This window comes from Oryctolagus cuniculus, chromosome 16, assembly GCF_964237555.1.
Source record: "Oryctolagus cuniculus chromosome 16, mOryCun1.1, whole genome shotgun sequence".
Lineage (NCBI taxonomy): Eukaryota > Metazoa > Chordata > Mammalia > Lagomorpha > Leporidae > Oryctolagus > Oryctolagus cuniculus.
In genome coordinates, this window is record NC_091447.1 from 33,777,920 (window position 1) to 33,797,427 (window position 19,508).

Consider the following 19,508-nt stretch of genomic DNA (forward strand, 5'->3'; position numbering starts at 1 on the left):
ATTTAAATTTAAATGAAGATATTAAAAATATAAGTGTATGTTTTATAATACTTATTGAAATTAATAATGATTGTTACACATAACATTATTTACAGAATTCCATCATTGAGCACCAGATATAAATAAAAAATTGGGAACATATTTCCTACATATAAAATAGTAATAGAAAAAACTCTTATATAATCACTAAGGAATAATCAGCACTCCCAGTTTAAATGAGCAAATACAATAAAAAGGTAATTCACAAAAGAAATAAGACTGATAAATATGTCAAAAATATAAATCACCAGCAAAAAATTCTGTGACCTCACTAGTAATCAAATATGTACTATAAAAACAGTTCAAGTGTCTTTTTGTGGAATTGGTAGTGGATAGAATACAAATAGTAACAGACTTTACAGGGGGTGCGTGCTGATATAACATGATCCTATGCATGATTTTACATATATGATTTTACCAAGAATAAGTTCTTAGAAATTTATTATAATAAAATAACTAAGGGTGTGCATAACACCAATAACATTCAATATATCTTTTCTCATAAGAAGGGAAAGTTATAAAGAGTCCGTGACCAATAAAGGAGCTTAACTAAAACTCAGTGTAATGATGTCACCTAATAGAACACTCTGGTCATGAAAATGACAGAGTGGATGTGTTTGTGTTGACAGGCAAAGATACTCTTGAAGTATAGGAGAGATTTTCAAAGAATTTGCAATAAGATTTCAATATTAACTACTCCTGCTTTGGTCAGAATGAGAAGTTTGTTTGCCTTTAAAATAATTTTCTGTAGTGAACACATGGAATTTTTGTAAAAAGAAGAAAAAGTTGTGTTTTTAAATTTTTTTAAAAAAATTAAAACCTGGAGGAGGGTTGGGAAGCAAACAGGTAGCATATCTTCAGTGACTTTTAGAAAATTCACCACATCGACATCCGTGGAGCCATTCTGGGCGATAAGATCTTCCTGGGACAGAAAGGTGGTTCATAATAATGCAACATGGGAATTCAGCAAACTCCCTTTGCTTTGCTTGCCAACTCCACAAGCAAACTTGTGATTATAATTTGGCTTCTGACTCTATTTGCCTACTGATAGCAAGAGAAACCTGAGTAGCCACAGGCATATGGGTTCCTCTAGAATTATATTTATCTCTGTAAGTTAACTGCATGACAATCTAGTTCTTTATTAAACAATTATCAGAATCATTACTTGGTAACATTAGCCTCAAGATGTATATCTCTTTTAATTGTGTAAAATACCTCACTTTAATCAACTAATGAGATTGAAAACAATAAATCACAATAAAAAGACCAATGTGGTGATCAAATTTCAAGTCATCAAAATGCAAAAATCCATTATTTTCTCAATATGACAGTAAAAGGAAGGTCATTTCCTAATTATCATTTTGTTCTCTTTTTATATGAGAAGGCTTTGAAAACTTCATGAAATTTTTACTCTAATTTTTCATGGGCTTTTAAGTCTCCTTATATTGAAGAAATAACTGAGTAACTGAGTTTATTTATTAATTACCTAATAGTTTTTTTCTAAGTCCTTATGGAATATTGCTCCAATATCTTTTCTTTTGTTTTTGTTTTTTTTTTTTTTTTGAATGGGTTATTTCTGTGTTTCAGGTCTGGTTTTCTTCAGGAGCATTTATCCATGCTGATCTTAGTGAATGGGGCATGAACATAACAGAGCGCCCAGATACTTTTGATGAAAATCCAGAAAATGATTTCCATGACAAAAATGGAATCAAAATTGATCAAAATTTTAATAATTGTGTGGCATTTATTAATGAATGGAGGTGAGAAGTAAATTGTTTTTCATTTATGATTGTTAATATTAGAATTAAAATGCATGGTGACTCAATAGTCTACTTTTTTTGTAAGACATTTCTAGGAAAATTGTTCTTGTCCTAATTGCTCTTCTTTGTTGCATCTGGAAGGATTTTACCAGGACACAGTGCCACAATGCCAGTGTCTGCAGCATCACCTGGAAAGCTATCCTGTTGTAGCTGCTCGTTGGACACTGCTTCGTTTTATTCATCTTCTAATCATCTGGACGGTGCTTTTCAATTAGAACGTGCTTCAGGTTGCAAAGACCTGTGACATGTCCGAGTCCCTTTGATACCAGAACTCGATGTCACCTTATAGTATGTTAATTTGGAAGCTCAGGTTAGAGGGATCCTTAAGCATGCATCTCAAGAAGAAAATAATTTCTTTCCACGAGATCAAAAAGGTATAAACCTAACCAATCTAAACTCACATTCACAAAAAATATCCAGGAAACAAAAAAGATGTTCAAAAAACTTTAGACAGTGAGAGACACAGCCAAGAAATGAAGTGGAATCAACAAAACAGATGGAAAGGGCGCAGCTTGTAAGGGTTTCTTCCTTTGTTTGCTTTCCAAAGCCTCAGCCAACTGACCTGGAAGAGTTTGCTTATTTCTTCCCAGAGGACCATGCAGAGGATGTCCAGCAGGAGTTCGCCCCCTCGTGGCCCACACCTTCTGGCCTCACTGCACACAGCACCTTGGCGCTCTGCCAGCAGACGCTGGCCCACTCCAGCATAGGCAGGCTCTGCCTCCCTTTCTCTGTGAGAGTCTAGGCACCGTTGTAGGTATGTGCATTAAGGATATTTGGCTAAAAGATGATCTTAGCTGGGTGGAAGCAATTGTGGCTCTTCTAGAAAATGAATGTGAAAAGAAGATTTTGGAAGAGGGGAGGTATGACACTGCTGAATACCTCAAGTCAGTTGAAGACATTCTCTCGGTACTGCAATGCCCCGACTTCTGCAGTGGCGATGGGCGGTGTGTGGAGTGGGGATGTGTGTGCTTCCCAGGCTTTCATTCCTCTGACTGCAGCAATTCATATGGTGAGTAAACTCTCTGCAAGCTTTGATATCGTGGGTGACATTTGATTACAAAATGTTCTTTTATACCTTCAGTATCTTAGCAGGATTAACTCAGATTATGTAGAGAAATTATCTTGCATGCAGTGCCATTCCAAACTGCTGTCACCGTGTCATTCTTCTGCAGCTGCTTTGCTTTCTGTGTTGTTCCCTGACACAGTCAAGTTCACTTGATCGCAGGGCCTTCGCACACTACTGATCTCTGCCTAATAGAGATGCTCATCTTTTGTAGACTCAGATGGAATATTGTTAAGCCTTGTGTTTATATTATTTTGCTAATTGCACTAATTTGCTTAACACTGATTTTCTCTAACTCATCTATCTATATGGTACAACTATTTTGTCTCAACATGTTAGAGAAAGAAATTTAAAAGATTCGGTCTGGATGCTTTAACCAGTAAACCAGTAACTCTTGATTTCCCTGTACAACCGCTGTCCTGTCCATTTCTGTCTGCAGCATTTTTCATCTCAGCAAATGCAAACTTCATTCCTCTAATTGCTCATGTTAAGAACTTGTAGTCATGCTTGATTTTTCTTTTTCTCTCAAGCCTCAAGTTTAATCCATGAGCAGCAATCAGCTCTAGCTTTAGACCATTTTATCTTTCCGTGCTACAACCCTAGTCCACACCGTCCACAAAAGGGAATCCTTTGGAATGTACGTCAGATCATCTTGATCCACTACTCAAACCCCTCAGTTAACTCTCCTTCAGAGTAAAATCCACATTCCCCACAACGGCCTGGAAACTCTGAGTCCTGGCCCCACACATGCCACACTCAGTTTGTCTCATTCTCCAGCTAGCTCCCTGCTCCCCAGCGACACTGGCTGCTTGGCTGTCCCGCAGGAGGATCCAGGCCTGCTCCTACCTCAGGACTTTGCATTACGATTCCCACTCACTGGAGCATTTTCCACTGCAAATCTTCAATGGCTGCTTTCCTTCACTTCGCAGTTCAAATGTCTTATTACCAGCAAAGAACTTCGTGCTGTTTTAGAATAGTTCTCATCTCACAATCTCAGCCTTTATCTCTTTTAATGTAGTTAATATACTTTTTCTCCATGTTCCTGGAAACCTATCGGTATACTTTATACTTACTTTTTAGTTTATTTTCTGTCTTATGCTAGAATGTCCGTTACATGAAGGGAGGGATTTTGTTTGTCCATTGCTATGTCCCGAGTACCTAGAATAATATCAAATACCGGAGACTACTCAATAAACAATTGTTGAATGTTTGAAAGACTGAGCTAGCACTTTTATATTTTTACTTTCATGAAGATTTTTAGAGTTTTTTATACACATGACATGATTTTATAACTTATTGCCAGTAAAGTTCTATTATTCTTAGATTTTTTTCAAACTAGGGCAGATGAGTTAAGTACTTTTACACAATGCACACTCATTTTGATGACTAGATATCACTGATATAGACAATGAATGCCTTTACCAAGACCAGGGCCAGAGAATTATAACCATATAAATGTCAGTCAACTCTGGTAGAAGACATTTTTTTCTTCAGTGTCTGAGAAGTAACATAAAATTATAGGAACATGCAATGTAACAAAAATAGATGGGAATATCAACACTACTAGGGCAATAGCATACATAAATTTTGTTAATTATTTCTATATGTTAATGTTTTGAGATTTTTAGCATGTTATATTGCTACCTATACTATTTTATTATTAAATCATTTCTTATAGCACATCTATATTGCACAAACCAAAATGGCAAAACCAAATCGTATTTCATAACAGTAGTTACTTTTTAACATTTATGCTTAATTAATATGAAATATTAATAAAACCTTAATGAAACTGATATATTTAGGGACTGAGAGTGTTTATAATGCTATATTTATGATGCAAATAGCATTTTAATGCCAGATTACTCTTAAGATGTAATAGTTTTATTAATGTAGGAAATAATTGGAATGGCCGGTGCCGTGGTTCACTAGGCTAATCCTCCGCCTGCAGCACTGGCACTCTGGGTTCTAGACCCAGTTGGGGCGCCGGATTCTGTCCCGGTTGCTCCTCTTCCCCTCTTCCAGTCCAGCTCTCTGCTGTGGCCTGGGAAGGCAGTGGAGGATGGCCCAGGTGATTGGGTGCTGCACCCGCATTGGAGACCGGGAGGAAGCGCCTGGCTTCTGGCTTTGGATTGGCGCAGCGCGCCAGCCGTAGCAGCCATTTGGGGAGTGAACCAATGGAAGGAAGACCTATCTCTAAAAAAAATAAATAAAAAAAAAAGAAAAGGAAATAATTGGACTACACTTTGAAATATTATTTTACATATGATTTTAATTTTAATCTTAAAATAATTAGGGTGTTTCTGGAACTAAAGGATACCTGGCCTAATTATTGTAATTTTTTTCCAAAGACAAGGCTGCTGAAATTACAGAGCTTGAGCATGCTGGATTCTGTGATGTTCAAAAATATAATTGTATGATGGTGGGAGTTTTTGGTCGAGGATTCAAAGAATCGCCTTCAATTAAATGTGAAGTTACTGAACTTCAGGTTTGTTAATTACAGAGTTGAAAAAAATTGAGTTTATGTGTTCTCAGATTAATTTTATTATGGGTTAGTGTGGTCTGTCAATTAGCAACATAATCCAAAGAATAAATGCCCAGAGAGCTGGACAGGAAAATGATTGAGTTGAAGTATTTTGTATAACTGTTTTCAGTTATAACAAAAAATGTGTAAACTTCAATATTTCTTAAAATGTAAAACCCTTAGAATGAAGATGTTTTTGGCCAGGGCAGCCTGCGTGAGCTGTGAGATGTAGAGACAAGAACATGTCCTTTTTGCAGACCCCAGAGTCAGGACTTGCTGACTTTGCTGACTTTGCTCATCCTTTGTTTCTCTTACCCTAGACTTCAGATTGGAGAATTTACCTGCCCACCCCCAAAATTAGAGATTTTCTTTCTTGAGACTACAAAAGCAGACATGATCACTCAGTTAGAACATTAGTATATTAAATTATTTCTTATTTTGATGGTTATTTATGTGGTCTTCCTTTTCTTTGTTCAAGTATGATTTTTATTTTAAGGACACCTTTTTATCATAGAAAGTGTTTATGTGGGTAAGCTGAAAACTTAAAACAGCAAATCATATTTTATCATTCTTTTTCTTTGACGAAGTTAAGTGTGATTCTAAGATTGAGAATTTTCAGGAGGAGATAACTTGTATGTGTTTTTGTCAAACACAACAAGTTTGCTTATTTCAATATTTTGTAGGTAAAGCCTTTCAAAATAATCATGAAATATATATTAATCCCAATGAAGTAATAAAACACACATTGGAAAGATAAATGTGTAATATCAGTATCACTTGAGAGGGCAAAAATTATATTGCCCTTAGCACAATAAATCATGTGACATTATATTACAATTAAGTGATTTGACAAGGGAGAAGTTTAAAAACTTATATTCTACTGAAAATACATCTTATACTTACTTTCAGATGTATGTTGTAATTTGCTCTCATACTCCTTCCCTTTTCCAAACATCTAGTAAACAAAGAATAAAATCTGAAATTATTTAGCAACTGTACAGAACCATAGAAGAAATAGGTTCAGTTGCCCAAACCAAGATTGGATTACATAGCTGGTACTTATTTTATGTTGTGCTGAAGTTCAGTCCATTTCTTCCAGCCCTCGTCTTGAACAATGACGGTTTTCAAAGGCCTTCTCTTCCCTTAGTGAAGATTTACAAAATGAGATCACAACATAAAGATAAATACTGGGATCCACAGTGACAGATTGGCTCTCTTTCCTACCCTATTCAGAGTGCTTACGTGTTTCATTTGTAATACAACTAGGCTATATAGCATTTTGAGTTTCTGCCATACATTGGTTGCTTTCAGTTATTTCCTTATTTGAAGGGAATGTGAAATCGGATCATGGTTCTGGGAGATGAAGCTACACAAAATGTATACTCAGGGAAGTGCCACGTTCTTATCTCTACCACCTGCTTCCCATTCTACTGCCATCCATCCCCTCAAGGAGGCAGCCACTCTCATTACTGTTCTAGCTTGTTTTTACTGTATATTTTGTGCAAAGGAATATACACCTACCTCTTTTTTTACATAAAGGGTATTATCATAGTACATATACTTTTCTATGCTTTTGCAGTAGTAATTTAAAAAAAAAGATTTTAACTAGAAACTCAGTCACCTATTCATTTCCTTTACTCTCACAAAAGCAGCCAGGACTTTACAGGATCCAATTTTTAAATTGCTGATGTATCAGATAGAATTAAGGTTGTTATCCCTTAAATGGACGACCCTTTCTGATTGAAGTCCTGTCTGTTTTTGCATGCCTGCACCTCTTGCTGTCACTCTGCTAAAGTGCTGGTTCATGCTTCTCTGTCTTTTCTCATGCTGTTCTCTTCTGCCATGTTGAATCACACTTCCATGATGTTGCTCCTGGTGTCTGAATGGCAGTCATTTATTTCTAAAGCCTTCCTTGGTGGTGCTAGTTAGATTTAGCAACTTCCTTTATATTATACCTTATTTGAATCTCACTTACAGCAACAGTAAAATTATTTTTTATCTGTCATTTGCTCTGTGGTCTCTTTTCATTGTAATGGCTTCAGTAAATAATAGGTACAAAGTATTGACGAATGGGAGGAAAATAGAAGCATGTTTATTCCTTGTTTTTGGATAGGCCCCTGTCAACAAAGGGGTGGAACTAATCCTTACATCCCCAGTCGTTGGCTGGAGTCTCCTCTACTCACGGGAAGCCAAAGGACTCTGCATCCAACTAAGTGTAGGTGTCATGAGATACTGGTGTCATTCCTCCTCCAGTATTGTGAACTTGTGCTAGACCTGCTAAGCCAGACTGTGCAGTCCTGTTGCACATGCGGATTCATGCCACTGCTGAGTCATCAAATCTTCATCAAGATGGTTTCTACCAGTTACAGACTAGCATGTTCTTGTCTTCCTTTTACTTCTGAACAACACTATTGGAACATTGGCATGCCACACAACCATTTCTGCTTAGCTGGAAACATTCTACCATGGTAAATTTTAAAAACATAAATAAATTAAATTTTGGAAATCAATAAATCCTTTTAGTTGTTTCTGAAGCTTTCAGAACCTAGGAAATTATTCTGGTATTTCCTTTTCAGAAACTGATGCATTTCCAACACTAAAAAATAATATTGCAAGTGTAGCTTAAACATAATAATGTCACTAAGTTATTAAATAGTATAAATTGACTGGAATTTCAGTTTCAAATTACATTAACTATTTAAGCTAAAGCAATATTTATGATGAAGGCAGTATATTTCTTGAAGAATCAATGATAAGAAAGTAGCTGAATTCTGAGGGGAAAAATATCTTGAACTTAGGACTTGAGCACCATGAAGATCGTTTGTGCACACATTTGTATGTGGGTCAGCTCTTCTGTACTTCATGGGCTTCAATTTTCCATTTTACTGTCTGTGGACTTTCTTCACAAAGTGAAGAAAACGGCTACCAATGATCCCAGAGTTTTGTATCTTGCAGCTCAAGTCACCAGATGCAGACTGGCTCAATGAACTCTTTGGTACAAAGTTAAAATAGCCCAAGGAAATGAAACACTGTCGCAGCTTCGGCCTGTGTGGTGCAGTCAGGCTTGGTCAGAGAGGTGGGTCCTAGAACCTTTGGAAACCGTGCAGAGGGCACAAAAGCAAGTTTCAAGGAGATGGAGAAGGTGGGATATTTTAGAAATGAAGTAACAGAGTTTCTAGGCCAGAGATTAATCCACTCTTTATCAACTACATAGTCAACTACATTTCCTCTTGCCCCCAAAAGTCATTACATAGTTACTCATTATATATGGCTAATTGATAATGTTTGTTAATTGAAATCCTCAAGAAATAGAAGACTTTTTAGAAGCAGTTTAGATCAACTTAAGATGTATACTTTTTTTCATTATTGTTAATAAAACTCACTCTTGGCCGGCGCCGCGGCTCAATAGGCTAATCCTCTGCCTTGCGGCGCCGGCACACCAGGTTCTAGTCTGGGTGGGGGCGCCGGATTCTGTCCCAGTTGCCCCTCTTCCAGTCCAGCTCTCTGCTGTGGCCCAGGAGTGCAGTGGAGGATGGCCCAAGTCCTTGGGCCCTGCACCTGCATTGGAGACCAGGAGAAGCACCTGGCTCCTGGCTTCGGATCAGCGCGGTGCGCCGGCCGCAGCGGCCATTGGAGGGTGAACCAACGGCAAAAGGAAAACCTTTCTCTCTGTCTCTCTCTTGCTCACTGTCCACTCTGCCTGTCAAAATTAAAAAAAAAATAAAATAAAAAAATAAAAAAAACCCACCTCACTCTCAATATGTCTTTTGTTCCCTTATTATAGATTCTCTATACCAGGCATGTATTTTAAAAGTTACATTTCTATTATATGTAATAGACTAGCAAAATATTTCTGTAACTTAACAGGCTAATTGCTGTCTCATTATGCCTTCAGTATAATAGCAGTAAATGGGTGCTGGAGACCCCGTCTATACACAGGCAGTTTTCAAAAGTAGCGGAACTGTGGATTGTCAGCTGCCTACTGGTGTCCAGCTGTCTGATGCTGTGTATCTGATGGGTGAGAAACCAATTGCAAAGTGGCAATTAAAGGTAAAAATAAAAAGCTACCTTCATATTTATAAATAAAATAAACTTTTATAGCCGACACCATGGCTCAACAGGCTAATCCTCCGCCTGGCGGCGCTGGCACACCAGGTTCTAGTCCTGGTTGGGGCACCAGATTCTGTCCCGGTTGCCCCTCTTCCAGGCCAGCTCTCTGCTATGGCCTGGGAGTGCAGTGGAGGATGGCCCAGGTCCTTGGGCCCTGCAACCCACGGGAGACCAGGATAAGCACCTGGCTTCTGCCTTCGGATCAGCGCGGTGCGCCGGCCACAGCACGCCGGCCGCGGCGGCCATTGGAGGGTGAACCAACGGCAAAAGGAAGACCTTTCTCTCTCTCTCTCTCTCTCACTGTCCGCTCTGCCTGTCAAAAATAAATAAATAAATAAACTTTTATATAAAATTTCATGTGAATTTGTGAGGCTACACTTAGAGCAAATTATCTTACAGAGCTACTACTTACAGGTATCTAACGATGGTCATAAATTCAGTAATTCCAAAACAGTAATCATGTACGATGGCGTTTGTCAAGTCTGTGGTTTCCATGAACATGACTCACGTATGATAAAGGTATGTATCTTTTCATCCTTTTCACATTCATAACATAAGCATTTTAATTTCCTAGGCTGGCAAATTGTGAATTTTTCATATTCATATTAGAAAGACTAATAGAGAGAGGCCTTCCTCAAGTTTATAAATAGTTAATTGAAATTGTTATTCTTCCTATAACTCTTGTTGAAATAGCAAGGAAGAGGTTATATCTTCAACCTTTTGAAGTGGCAGATTGTTTATTTCTAAAAAATATCAAGAGGGAATGCAGACTGGATTAATTACTCCTTCATAGCTCCTTACATGGGTCTTTCAGTAGTAATAATATTTTTCCCAAGAGATATTGCTTTGTGATTCTCCAGTCCTCATTGTGACAAATGGCATGCATTCAGGTACAGTGTGTAAAATGTACAAGGCTAACACTTTTATGGGGAGCTTTTTCAGGCAATTAAATTCATAGGGCCAAGCAAGTACCCACTCCTTGGTGGATTATAGAACAACAGCACATTTCTATAGGTCCATGAGTACTTTTTTTTTGGACAGGCAGAGTTAGACAGTGAGAGAGAGAGACAAAGAGAAAGGTCTTCCTTCTGTTGGTTTACTCCCCAAATGGCCGCTACGGCCAGAGCTGTGCTGATCTGAAGCCAGGAGCCAGGTACTTCCTTCTGGTCTCCCATGCGGGTGCAGGGCCCAAGGACTTAGGCCATCCTCCACTGCCTTCCTGGGCCACAACAGAGAGCTGGACTGGAAGAGGAGCAACTGGGACGGAACCGGCACCCCAACTGGGACTAGAACTGGCGCCACAGGCAGAGGATTAGCCTTGTGAGCCGTGGCGCCAGCATGAGTACTTTTAAAATGGCGTTATTCAAGGTGGTTTTATGCTCTCAGGCTAGGTTGGTTGTTGTAATTTTTGTGTGGCATTTCAGGTGATACCAGAGAAGATTTTGTGAAATGAGCAAAGTTTTTATCTCCTGAATAAAATATTCCCAAGTCAGGACTGATTGCTGCATTTAGCATCCTTCCTGTGTGCGTCAGCACCTCTTCCAGCATTCTGTGTGATGAAATCCATGATCTTGTCTGGAGAATTGTTCTGTGGATCTAGTCAAGTTTACTGTGTTCACAGAATATGTGTGGGCTGCTACAAAAAGGAAGATAACTATGAAGTAATGTGACTCTAAGATTTTCAGGGGAAAAAATAATTTCCATTCCATTTCTTTAAAAATAAAGCACTCTTAACATGAGGTTAGCAGTGAAAAGAAGACAAAAAAAGATCTTCCTCCCATGTTATTTATAACCTAATTTTACACACAGATACAGCTTATAGGTACTTTCATATTTCTCCAGATTGATCCGTTTCATAGACATTTGCATGTACAGAGAATAATTTGTTTTCTAAGATACATTTATGATTATGATACAGAATTGATTTCCTAATCAAAATACATTTGTGATATGCTCTCATTAGAAGTATCTGTGTATATGCTCTTGTCCTTATGTGTGCACTTTTTTCTGTTAACTAACTATAGGCATATCCTTATTCATGTTTTCCTTTTTAAAAAATATTCATTAGGAAAATGTTTGCATTATTGGTGGAGTCTGCTACACTGACTGGGATAAGAAACCTTCCAGCTCTTATATGTTTTGTAGATCTGAAATTTCAAAAATTTCCTGGTCATTTTTAGAACGTAAGTTATTTTTGATTAATCCAAATAATTCCTATGCAAATTATTTTCAAAGTGGTTTTCAACCATGACTTACACACCTGTATTTTGAGATGGATGAACACTATGTTTAATTTGGCATCTAACTGCATAATTTACTTTGTCAGAGGAAATATAGGATGAAAAAAATCTTTATGTACATATAATTTCTGTGATTACACTGAAATATAATGTGGATTTTTGCTTTAATATTTGATAAGAAAAGCAACTGTGAATTATATATTAATGAGATAAATGGAAATTGTTAATTCAAAGATAAACACAATTTTCCCTTCTTAGCTTGGTCTCAGTCCAGTTTTGTGACAAGGCAGTTAACCATTTAAGCCTAAAAGCCATGGGTTCATCACCTGTTAATGAAGAAATCTGGGCTCAGTAATCCATCAAGTTCCTTCCAGCACAACCATTCTGTGGCTGTGTGTGTAGTGTTGTTGGCTATAAATGATTTTGGGATACTTTATTCCACCAAAAATATCCCAGATTTAGTCATATACCACATAATTTCCTCACTTTTCTAAATACAGTCATGTATGATTCCACATGGGTGTCCAGGTTCTCTTGCTCAGTCATTATTAAACACAGTAGGATAGGACTTTCCTCTGGCCTCATGTAATTTTAACAAAGGAATCAAAAAAGCTTTGTGTTATTTATGCAGTGCCTTGCAACATCATTATACATGTTAATGTGTGTGCAAGTTTCATTACTGCGCTAGACTATTTGCCAGATGAGTCACAGCTTGGGCTCAAGACTCATGGTTTATTGCAGGGAAGGCAATGGAAATTTGAAGAAAAATCTAGTGCAAGAGACAAATAAACCAGAGTATTATTCTGAGTTGCTGTCAGGTTTGTTAGTTGGCATGGTATGACTTACTTCAGGATATATTCCTAGTGTTCAGAGGGATATGGGGTCTTAAAATATCTGTTTCTAACCCCACATATTAAGGACGAGGAAATTAAGGTCGATAAATTAAATTGCTTGTGAAAGCATCTACAGGGGTGGGGGAAGCCAGAGCCACTGTCTCCTGCATAAGTGCTTCATTGCTTCAAGCAGAGTATTCATGCCTAATACAATATAATGAGGCCATTAATTCTGTCTGTCAAATCAGCAGGCAAGGAAGGCAGACATGTTTAATATAAGACAATATAAAATTTTTAAACATTGTTTCATGAGCATAAAGGGAACATTCTCTATCCCCTGAAATAGTTCTTTGCTAGTTTGTGAGTTCAGCCCCTGGAAGGAACTGAAGATAGGTACCACTAATGACTCGCAGTTCCAACTGGGGAAGCAGGTGCAGCTTGCAGAGTCCAAGGAGCCACTGAGCAATCCAGGCAGACACAGTAAGGGAGAAACAGAGAAAGAGGGCTGCCAAGGGAGGAAGTGAGACTGAGAGAGAGGGGGGAGGCGGGCAGGGAGAGGTGAAGATATTCAACACTTAGAAATAATTTAAGACAGAAAGGGTATATCCAAATTGGACAGTGAAAATGTATTTACATATTTCATGCTGTATTCAAAATACTTTCACACTGTCACAGCAAAGCTTTAGGTCTCCCATCTATCACTTATTTCATATTTTTAAAAAAGATTTTATATACTTGAGAGGCAGAGTTACAAAGAGAGGGAGAGGCAGAAAGAAAGGTCTTCCATCCACTGGATCAATCCCCAAATGGCAGCAATGGCCAGAGTTGGGCCATCCTCCACTGCTCTCCCAGGCCATAGAGGAGAGCTGGATCAGAAGAGGAGCAGCTGGAACACGAACCAGTGTCCATTATGGGATGGTGGCACCTCAGGTGGAGGCTTAGCCTACTACACCACAGCACTGGCCCCTTATTTTCTATTTTCTAAGAATGGAAGTGAATTTATTAAAAATGTTCAAAAAGGAGAGTGAGCCAGCGCCACGACTCAATAGGCTAATTCTCCACCTGTGGCGCCTGCACACCGGGTTCTAGTCCCGGTCGGGGCGCTGGATTCTGTCCCGGTTGCTCCTCTTCCAGCCCAGCTCCTCCTCTTCCAGGCCAGCTATCTGCTGTGGCCAGGGAGTGCAGTGGAGGATGGCCCAAGTGCTTGGACCCTGCACCTGCATGGGAGACCAGGAGAAGCACCTGGCTCCTGGCTTATCAGCGTAGTGCGCCGGCTGCAGCCATTGGAGGGTGAACCAACGGAAAAGGAAGACCTTTCTCTCTGTCTCTCTCTCTCTCACTGTCCACTCTGCCTGTTAAAAAAAAAAAGGGACAAATACCATATGTTCTCCCTGATCGGTGACAACTGACTGAACACCAAAAAGGAAACCTGTTGAAGTGAAATGGACACTATGGGAAACGGTGACTTGATCAGCATAGCCCTGACTGTTAATGAACTTAATACATTATCCCTCTTAGTAGTTTTTTTGTCTGTTCTACTTAATATGACTGGTTTAATTCTGTAATTAATACACAGTTATTCTTAAGTGTTGAAAATTAACTGAAATGTGATCCCTGTTAAACATAAGAGTGGGAATAAGAGAGGGAAGAGATGTATAATTTGGGACATGCTCAAGCGGACTTGCCCCAAATGGTAGAGTTAGAAACATACCAGGGGATTCCAATTCAACCCCATCAAGGTGGCATGTACCAATGCCATCTCACTAGTCCAAGTGATCAATTTCAGTTCACAATTGATCATAATGAAAGGACTAAGAGTCAAAGGGAGCACATAAACATGTCTAGTACCTGCTAACACTAACCAATAGAGTAAATAAAGGGGAGAGTGATCCAACATGGGAAGTGAGATACTCAGCAGACTCATAGAATGGCAGATGTCCTAAATAGCACTCTGGCCTCAGAATCAGCCCTAAAGGCATTCGGATCTGGCTGAAAAGCCCATGAGAGTATTTCAGGCGTGGAAAGCCAAGACACTCTGGCAAAAAGATCTCTGTGAGTGAGATCCCAGTGGAAAGAACAGGTCTTCAAAGAAGGAGGTACCTTTCTCTGAAGGGAGGAGAGAACCTCCACTTTGACTATGACCTTGTCTAAACAAGATAAGAGTCGGAGAACTCAGAGGGCTTCCATAGCCTTGGAAACTCATGACTGGTGCATAGGGAGATTACTGATGCCATAAACAGGAGTGTCAATTTGTAAAGTCAACAACAGGAGTCACTGTGCACTTACTCCTCATGTAGGATCTCTGTCCTTAATGTGCTGTGCATTGAGATTTAATGCTATAATGAGTACTCAAACAGTATATTTCACTTTGTGTTTCTATGGGGGTGCAAACTGTTGAAATCTTTACTTAATGCATACTAAACTGATCCTCTGTAAAAAAAAAAAAAAGAAAAAAAAAGAAAAATTATCAAGTCCCAACTTGACTCTCACTGGGATTAAACATGACAATAGGTCTGATCTGATTTCATCATCATTTAAAAAAAATCATCTATTATTTTTCACTTTATGTTTCTGTGTGGGAGCAAACTGTTGAAATCCTTACTTAATGTATACTAAGCTGATCTTCTGTATATTAAGATAATCGAAAATGAATCTTGATGTGAATGGAAGGGGAGAGGGAGTGGGAAAGGGGAGGGTTGTGGGTGGGAGGGACGGTATGGGGGGGAAGCCATTGTAATCCATTAATCGTACTTTGGAAATTTATATTCATTAAATAAAAGTTAAAAAAAAAAGGAGAGTGAAAGTAGCTCATAGAGCTTTAGCAGAGGCCATTCTTGACTGCAGTGCTTGTCTTCTGTGGGAGCTCTTGGAGCCACACTTCCCACTTGCTTTTCTATAAAAGTACAGAGGTGTTTTCTGTGTTACAGACAACCAACCCCCAGTGATAAACACCACAAGACAAATTACAGATTTTCATGGCGAAAACTTTGTGTACCGGTTCCTGGCCTTTGATCCAGAATGTTCTGACGTCCATTTTACCCTGGATTCTGGCCCTGAAGGAGCCACGGTTTATGGTGCAAGGCGGCTGATGTGGAGAGCAGAGTCAGAGACCACTGTGCTGTTCTCTCGCGCTCCATGATGACTACAGCGCCGAAACCAGACTTGCTATTGAGGTAATTTTATGATTATGGTGTAGTCAGCTGAATCTGCAACAATAATAACAGTTGCATTTTAAACTTAAAATACAGGCTTTTTTTGTTAATTGTAACCAGCAATGAAGTTATTAACCGTTGCAAGGAAAATTAAACTGCCAAAACCTGGACTATTCTTCATGGGAATGTAAATCCTTAGAATCTCCAGTCCAAAGTCATAGACTGTCACTCCCCCTCTCCATGGAGGAACGACACAGGACCCTGCGCTGTTCTTTTGTCTGCTCGGCCCTCCCTGGGTTTGCTGCTGGTTCTTCCCGGGTTGGCTACCGTCCCTCCACCTCCGTGGAGGGGCGGGCCCCCTGCCACTTTCCCCACTTCCACAGGGGAGCGGCACATCACCGGCCGGCTCTCTCGGGGGCTGCTCAGGTGTTCCTTCAGATAGATGTTCCCGGTGCATGTTGTCTCTCTCCTCCTTTATAGTCCTCTTCCACCAATCCCAACTCTGCTACCCACACGCCGAGTACGCTGCTCTCCTCCAATCAGGAGCAGGTCCTACAGTTTATTGGTTGAACTGGAGGCAGCTGTGTAGAAGCTGTTTCCTCCTCTCCCAGCGCCATATTGTGGGAGAGCAGATGCGTAGAATAAGTCTTAATTCCAGTAACTTAGTCTAGTCCGAGTTGCTCCCAGTTGCTCCCCACAGATCCCCCTTTCTTTTTATTTTTGGCGTTGATAACGCGCCTGTCTTCGGTGCCCCGCGGCACACACTCTGCTCTGCTTGCTAGAGTTGCCCACAGGTGCTTACAAGCCCTACCAATCAGGCAAACCGAATCCGGGTCCTCTCTTCGCCATGTTGTGAGGAGGTTTTTAGGCGCTGATCCGTGCCTGTGTTCGGTGCCCTGCAGCACATGCTCTGCTCTGCTAGAACTGCCTGCAGGTGCTTACAAGCCCTATCAATCAGGCAAACTGAATCCAAGCCCTCTCATTGCCGTCTTGTGGGGAGACTTATTGGTGTTGATAACGTGCCTGTCTTCGGTGACCTGCAGCTGCCCACAGGTGCTTATCGTCTTACTAATCAGGCAGACCGAATCCAAACTCTCTCATTGCCGTGTTGTGGGGAGGCCTTATTTTTCTGTTTCTATCTCCGGGCATTCCTATTTCTCCTATTTTACTTCTATCTGCCAGCATTCCTATTTCTCTCATTTTACTTCTAAACTTCTGTTTCTCTTATCCCCGCGGCTTCCCGGCGACCGCCCTGAGGCTGCTTCTCGGCGCCTCGCCCTGCAGCGGCTTCCCGGCTCTGAGCTGCTTCCCGGCTTCGCGCGCTCTCCGCGGTCTCCACGCCCTTCGCGTCCGCACCACGGCCTTGCGCTAGCCCCACGTTCCCTATCTATTCGCGCCCTGTGCTCTCTCTGCACGCAGCGGCTTCCGCGAATCACACAGCCTAGCTCACGTTTCCGCCACCGGTATTCAGTCTAAGTTCCCCGGGCTAACCTGGCAAATTCAACCTGGCTCACGTCTCTGCCTTTCAGTTTGGCTTCCCGTCTTTTGCTCCCCGGGCTAATCTGATGGATTCCAACCTGGCGGCCCACGTCTCTGCCTCTGGTTCCAGGTTTTCACCTTTTGCTCCCCGGGCTGACTTGAAGAATCCCAAGCTGGCTTACGTCTCCGCCTCAGCCTGCCCTCGCGGCTTCAATTTCCCTAACATTTTTCTCTACCCAGTATGTTTCCCTAACTTTTCTTCCAACAATATTCCCCTCTCATTTCTCCTGGCTTCTCCCCACAGTCCATATCCGAGTCTGTTTGTTCTAGCTTTCACTTTCGCTTTCAACCTTAGAGATTTCTCCCAGCTTCCCCGCCATAGTCCGTATGCGAGTCTTTGCCTAGGCTTTCAATAGCTTCTTCCGGCACCTTTTCTGTTCGGCTTTTCCCTAGGCTCTTTGCTAGTCTCTCTCTCCGGTATTTTCCCACTTCTTCCCGTTTCTTCCCTCCTATGTTTCCTATCCAAGTCACGGCACCATTATGTCGCTCCCCCTCTTCATGGAGGAACAACACAGGACCCTGCGCTGTTCTTTTGTCTGCTCGGCCCTCCCTGGGTTTGCTGCTGGTTCTTCCCGGGTTGGCTACCATCCCTCCACCTCCGTGGAGGGGCGGGCCCCCTGCCACTTTCCCCACTTCCGCAGGGGAGCGGCACACCGCCGGCCGGCTCTCTCGGGGGCTGCTCAGATGTTCCTTCAGATAGATGTTCCCGGTGCATGTTGTCTCTCTCCTCCTTTATAGTCCTCTTCCACCAATCCCAACTCTGCTACCCACACGCCGAGTACGCTGCTCTCCTCCAATCAGGAGCAGGTCCTACAGTTTATTGGTTGAACTGGAGGCAGCTGTGTAGAAGCTGTTTCCTCCTCTCCCAGTGCCATATTGTGGGCGAGCAGATGCATAGAATAAGTCTTAATTCCAGTAACTTAGTCTAGTCCGAGTTGCTCCCAGTTGCTCCCCACAATAGACTAAATTAATAATTGACATCATTTTATTCTTTACTCACCTGGGGATAAAGAACTCATTCATTTCTACTTCCATGAAAGATGTGAGTTAATCAAAGACTGATAACCATGTACTTTCCTTCAAGTGAATGAATCTTGGGTGTTGAATTAGGAATCAGGATTCTAGGAGCAGGCATTTTGTGCAGCAGTTAGGACACCACTGTTGGGATCCCTGTGCTCTATGTCAGAGAACCTGGTCCATGTTCTGATCCAGCTTTGCACTAATGCACACTGGGAGGAAGCAGGTGATGGCCCAAGAACAGGATCCCTGCCACCCACATGGGAGATCCAGATGGAGTTCCTCACTCCTGATCAGTCTAGCCCCATCCCAGCTGCTGTGGACACTTGGGGAGTAAACCAAAGGAGAGAAGATCTCTCTGAATCTCTGTGTCACTCTGCCTTTCAAATTATTAAAAACAAGTAAACCTTAAAAACCGATATTAGAAGGGCAGACGTTTAGTGTCATCATTAGGGTGCCATGTGCTTCCCCAGCATCATATATTGGAGAGCTTAGTCTGTCCCAGCTCCTCTGTTTCCAATCCAGCTTCTTGCCTAAGGAGGCAGCAGGTGATGGCTCAAATGCTTGGGACCCCACCACCCAAGTGGGAGACCCAGATTGAGTCAGGCTGCTGCCTTTGGCCTGACCCAGCCCTGGCTTTTGTATTTAGAAAATAAATCAAAGGATGGATGATCTCTGTGTCTCTCTGCCTTTCAAATAAAATGAAAATCATTAAGACTAGTATTGTGGCATGGTAAGTAGAAGCTGCCTCCTGTGAAGCAGCATCCCTTATGGATGCTGGCTCATGTGCCAGCTGCTCCACTTCGATTCCAGTTCCCTGATAAAGGCCTGGAAAAGCAGCAGATGATGGCTCAAGTGTTTGGGCCCCTGCCATCTACATGGGAGACCAGGATGAAGTTCCTGGCTTCTGGCTTGGACCTCGCCCAGCCCTGGCTGTTATGGCAATCTGGGGAGTGAACCAGTGGATGGAAGTTCGGCCTCTCATTCGCCCTCTCTCTGTCTCTCCCTCTCTCATTCTTTTGAAGTAAGAAATCTTTTTAAAAAATGAAAAAAATTTTAAAAATAAAATCAAGATTGTAGATGTAAGACATAATGAATTGTGGCAACTAAGTTCCTTTCTTCTGAAATTATGTCATAAGCTCTTACTACCTAACAACTGTTTTTGTTGGAA

At 41.0% G+C, this 19,508-nt stretch overlaps 1 protein-coding gene across 1 annotated transcript in view; it reads left to right on the forward strand.

Moving 5' to 3' along the window:
* VWDE (von Willebrand factor D and EGF domains) overlaps positions 1-19,508 on the forward strand; it is a 52,819-nt gene that overhangs the window by 9,753 nt on the left and 23,558 nt on the right. Inside the window, 12 exon segments of the mRNA XM_070059783.1 lie at positions 1,622-1,799; positions 1,941-2,268; positions 2,270-2,411; positions 2,414-2,578; positions 2,581-2,868; positions 5,274-5,410; positions 9,342-9,360; positions 9,363-9,496; positions 9,971-10,075; positions 11,625-11,739; positions 15,557-15,746; positions 15,748-15,802. Coding sequence (XP_069915884.1) covers positions 1,622-1,799; positions 1,941-2,268; positions 2,270-2,411; positions 2,414-2,578; positions 2,581-2,868; positions 5,274-5,410; positions 9,342-9,360; positions 9,363-9,496; positions 9,971-10,075; positions 11,625-11,739; positions 15,557-15,746; positions 15,748-15,802 — 1,856 coding nt within the window.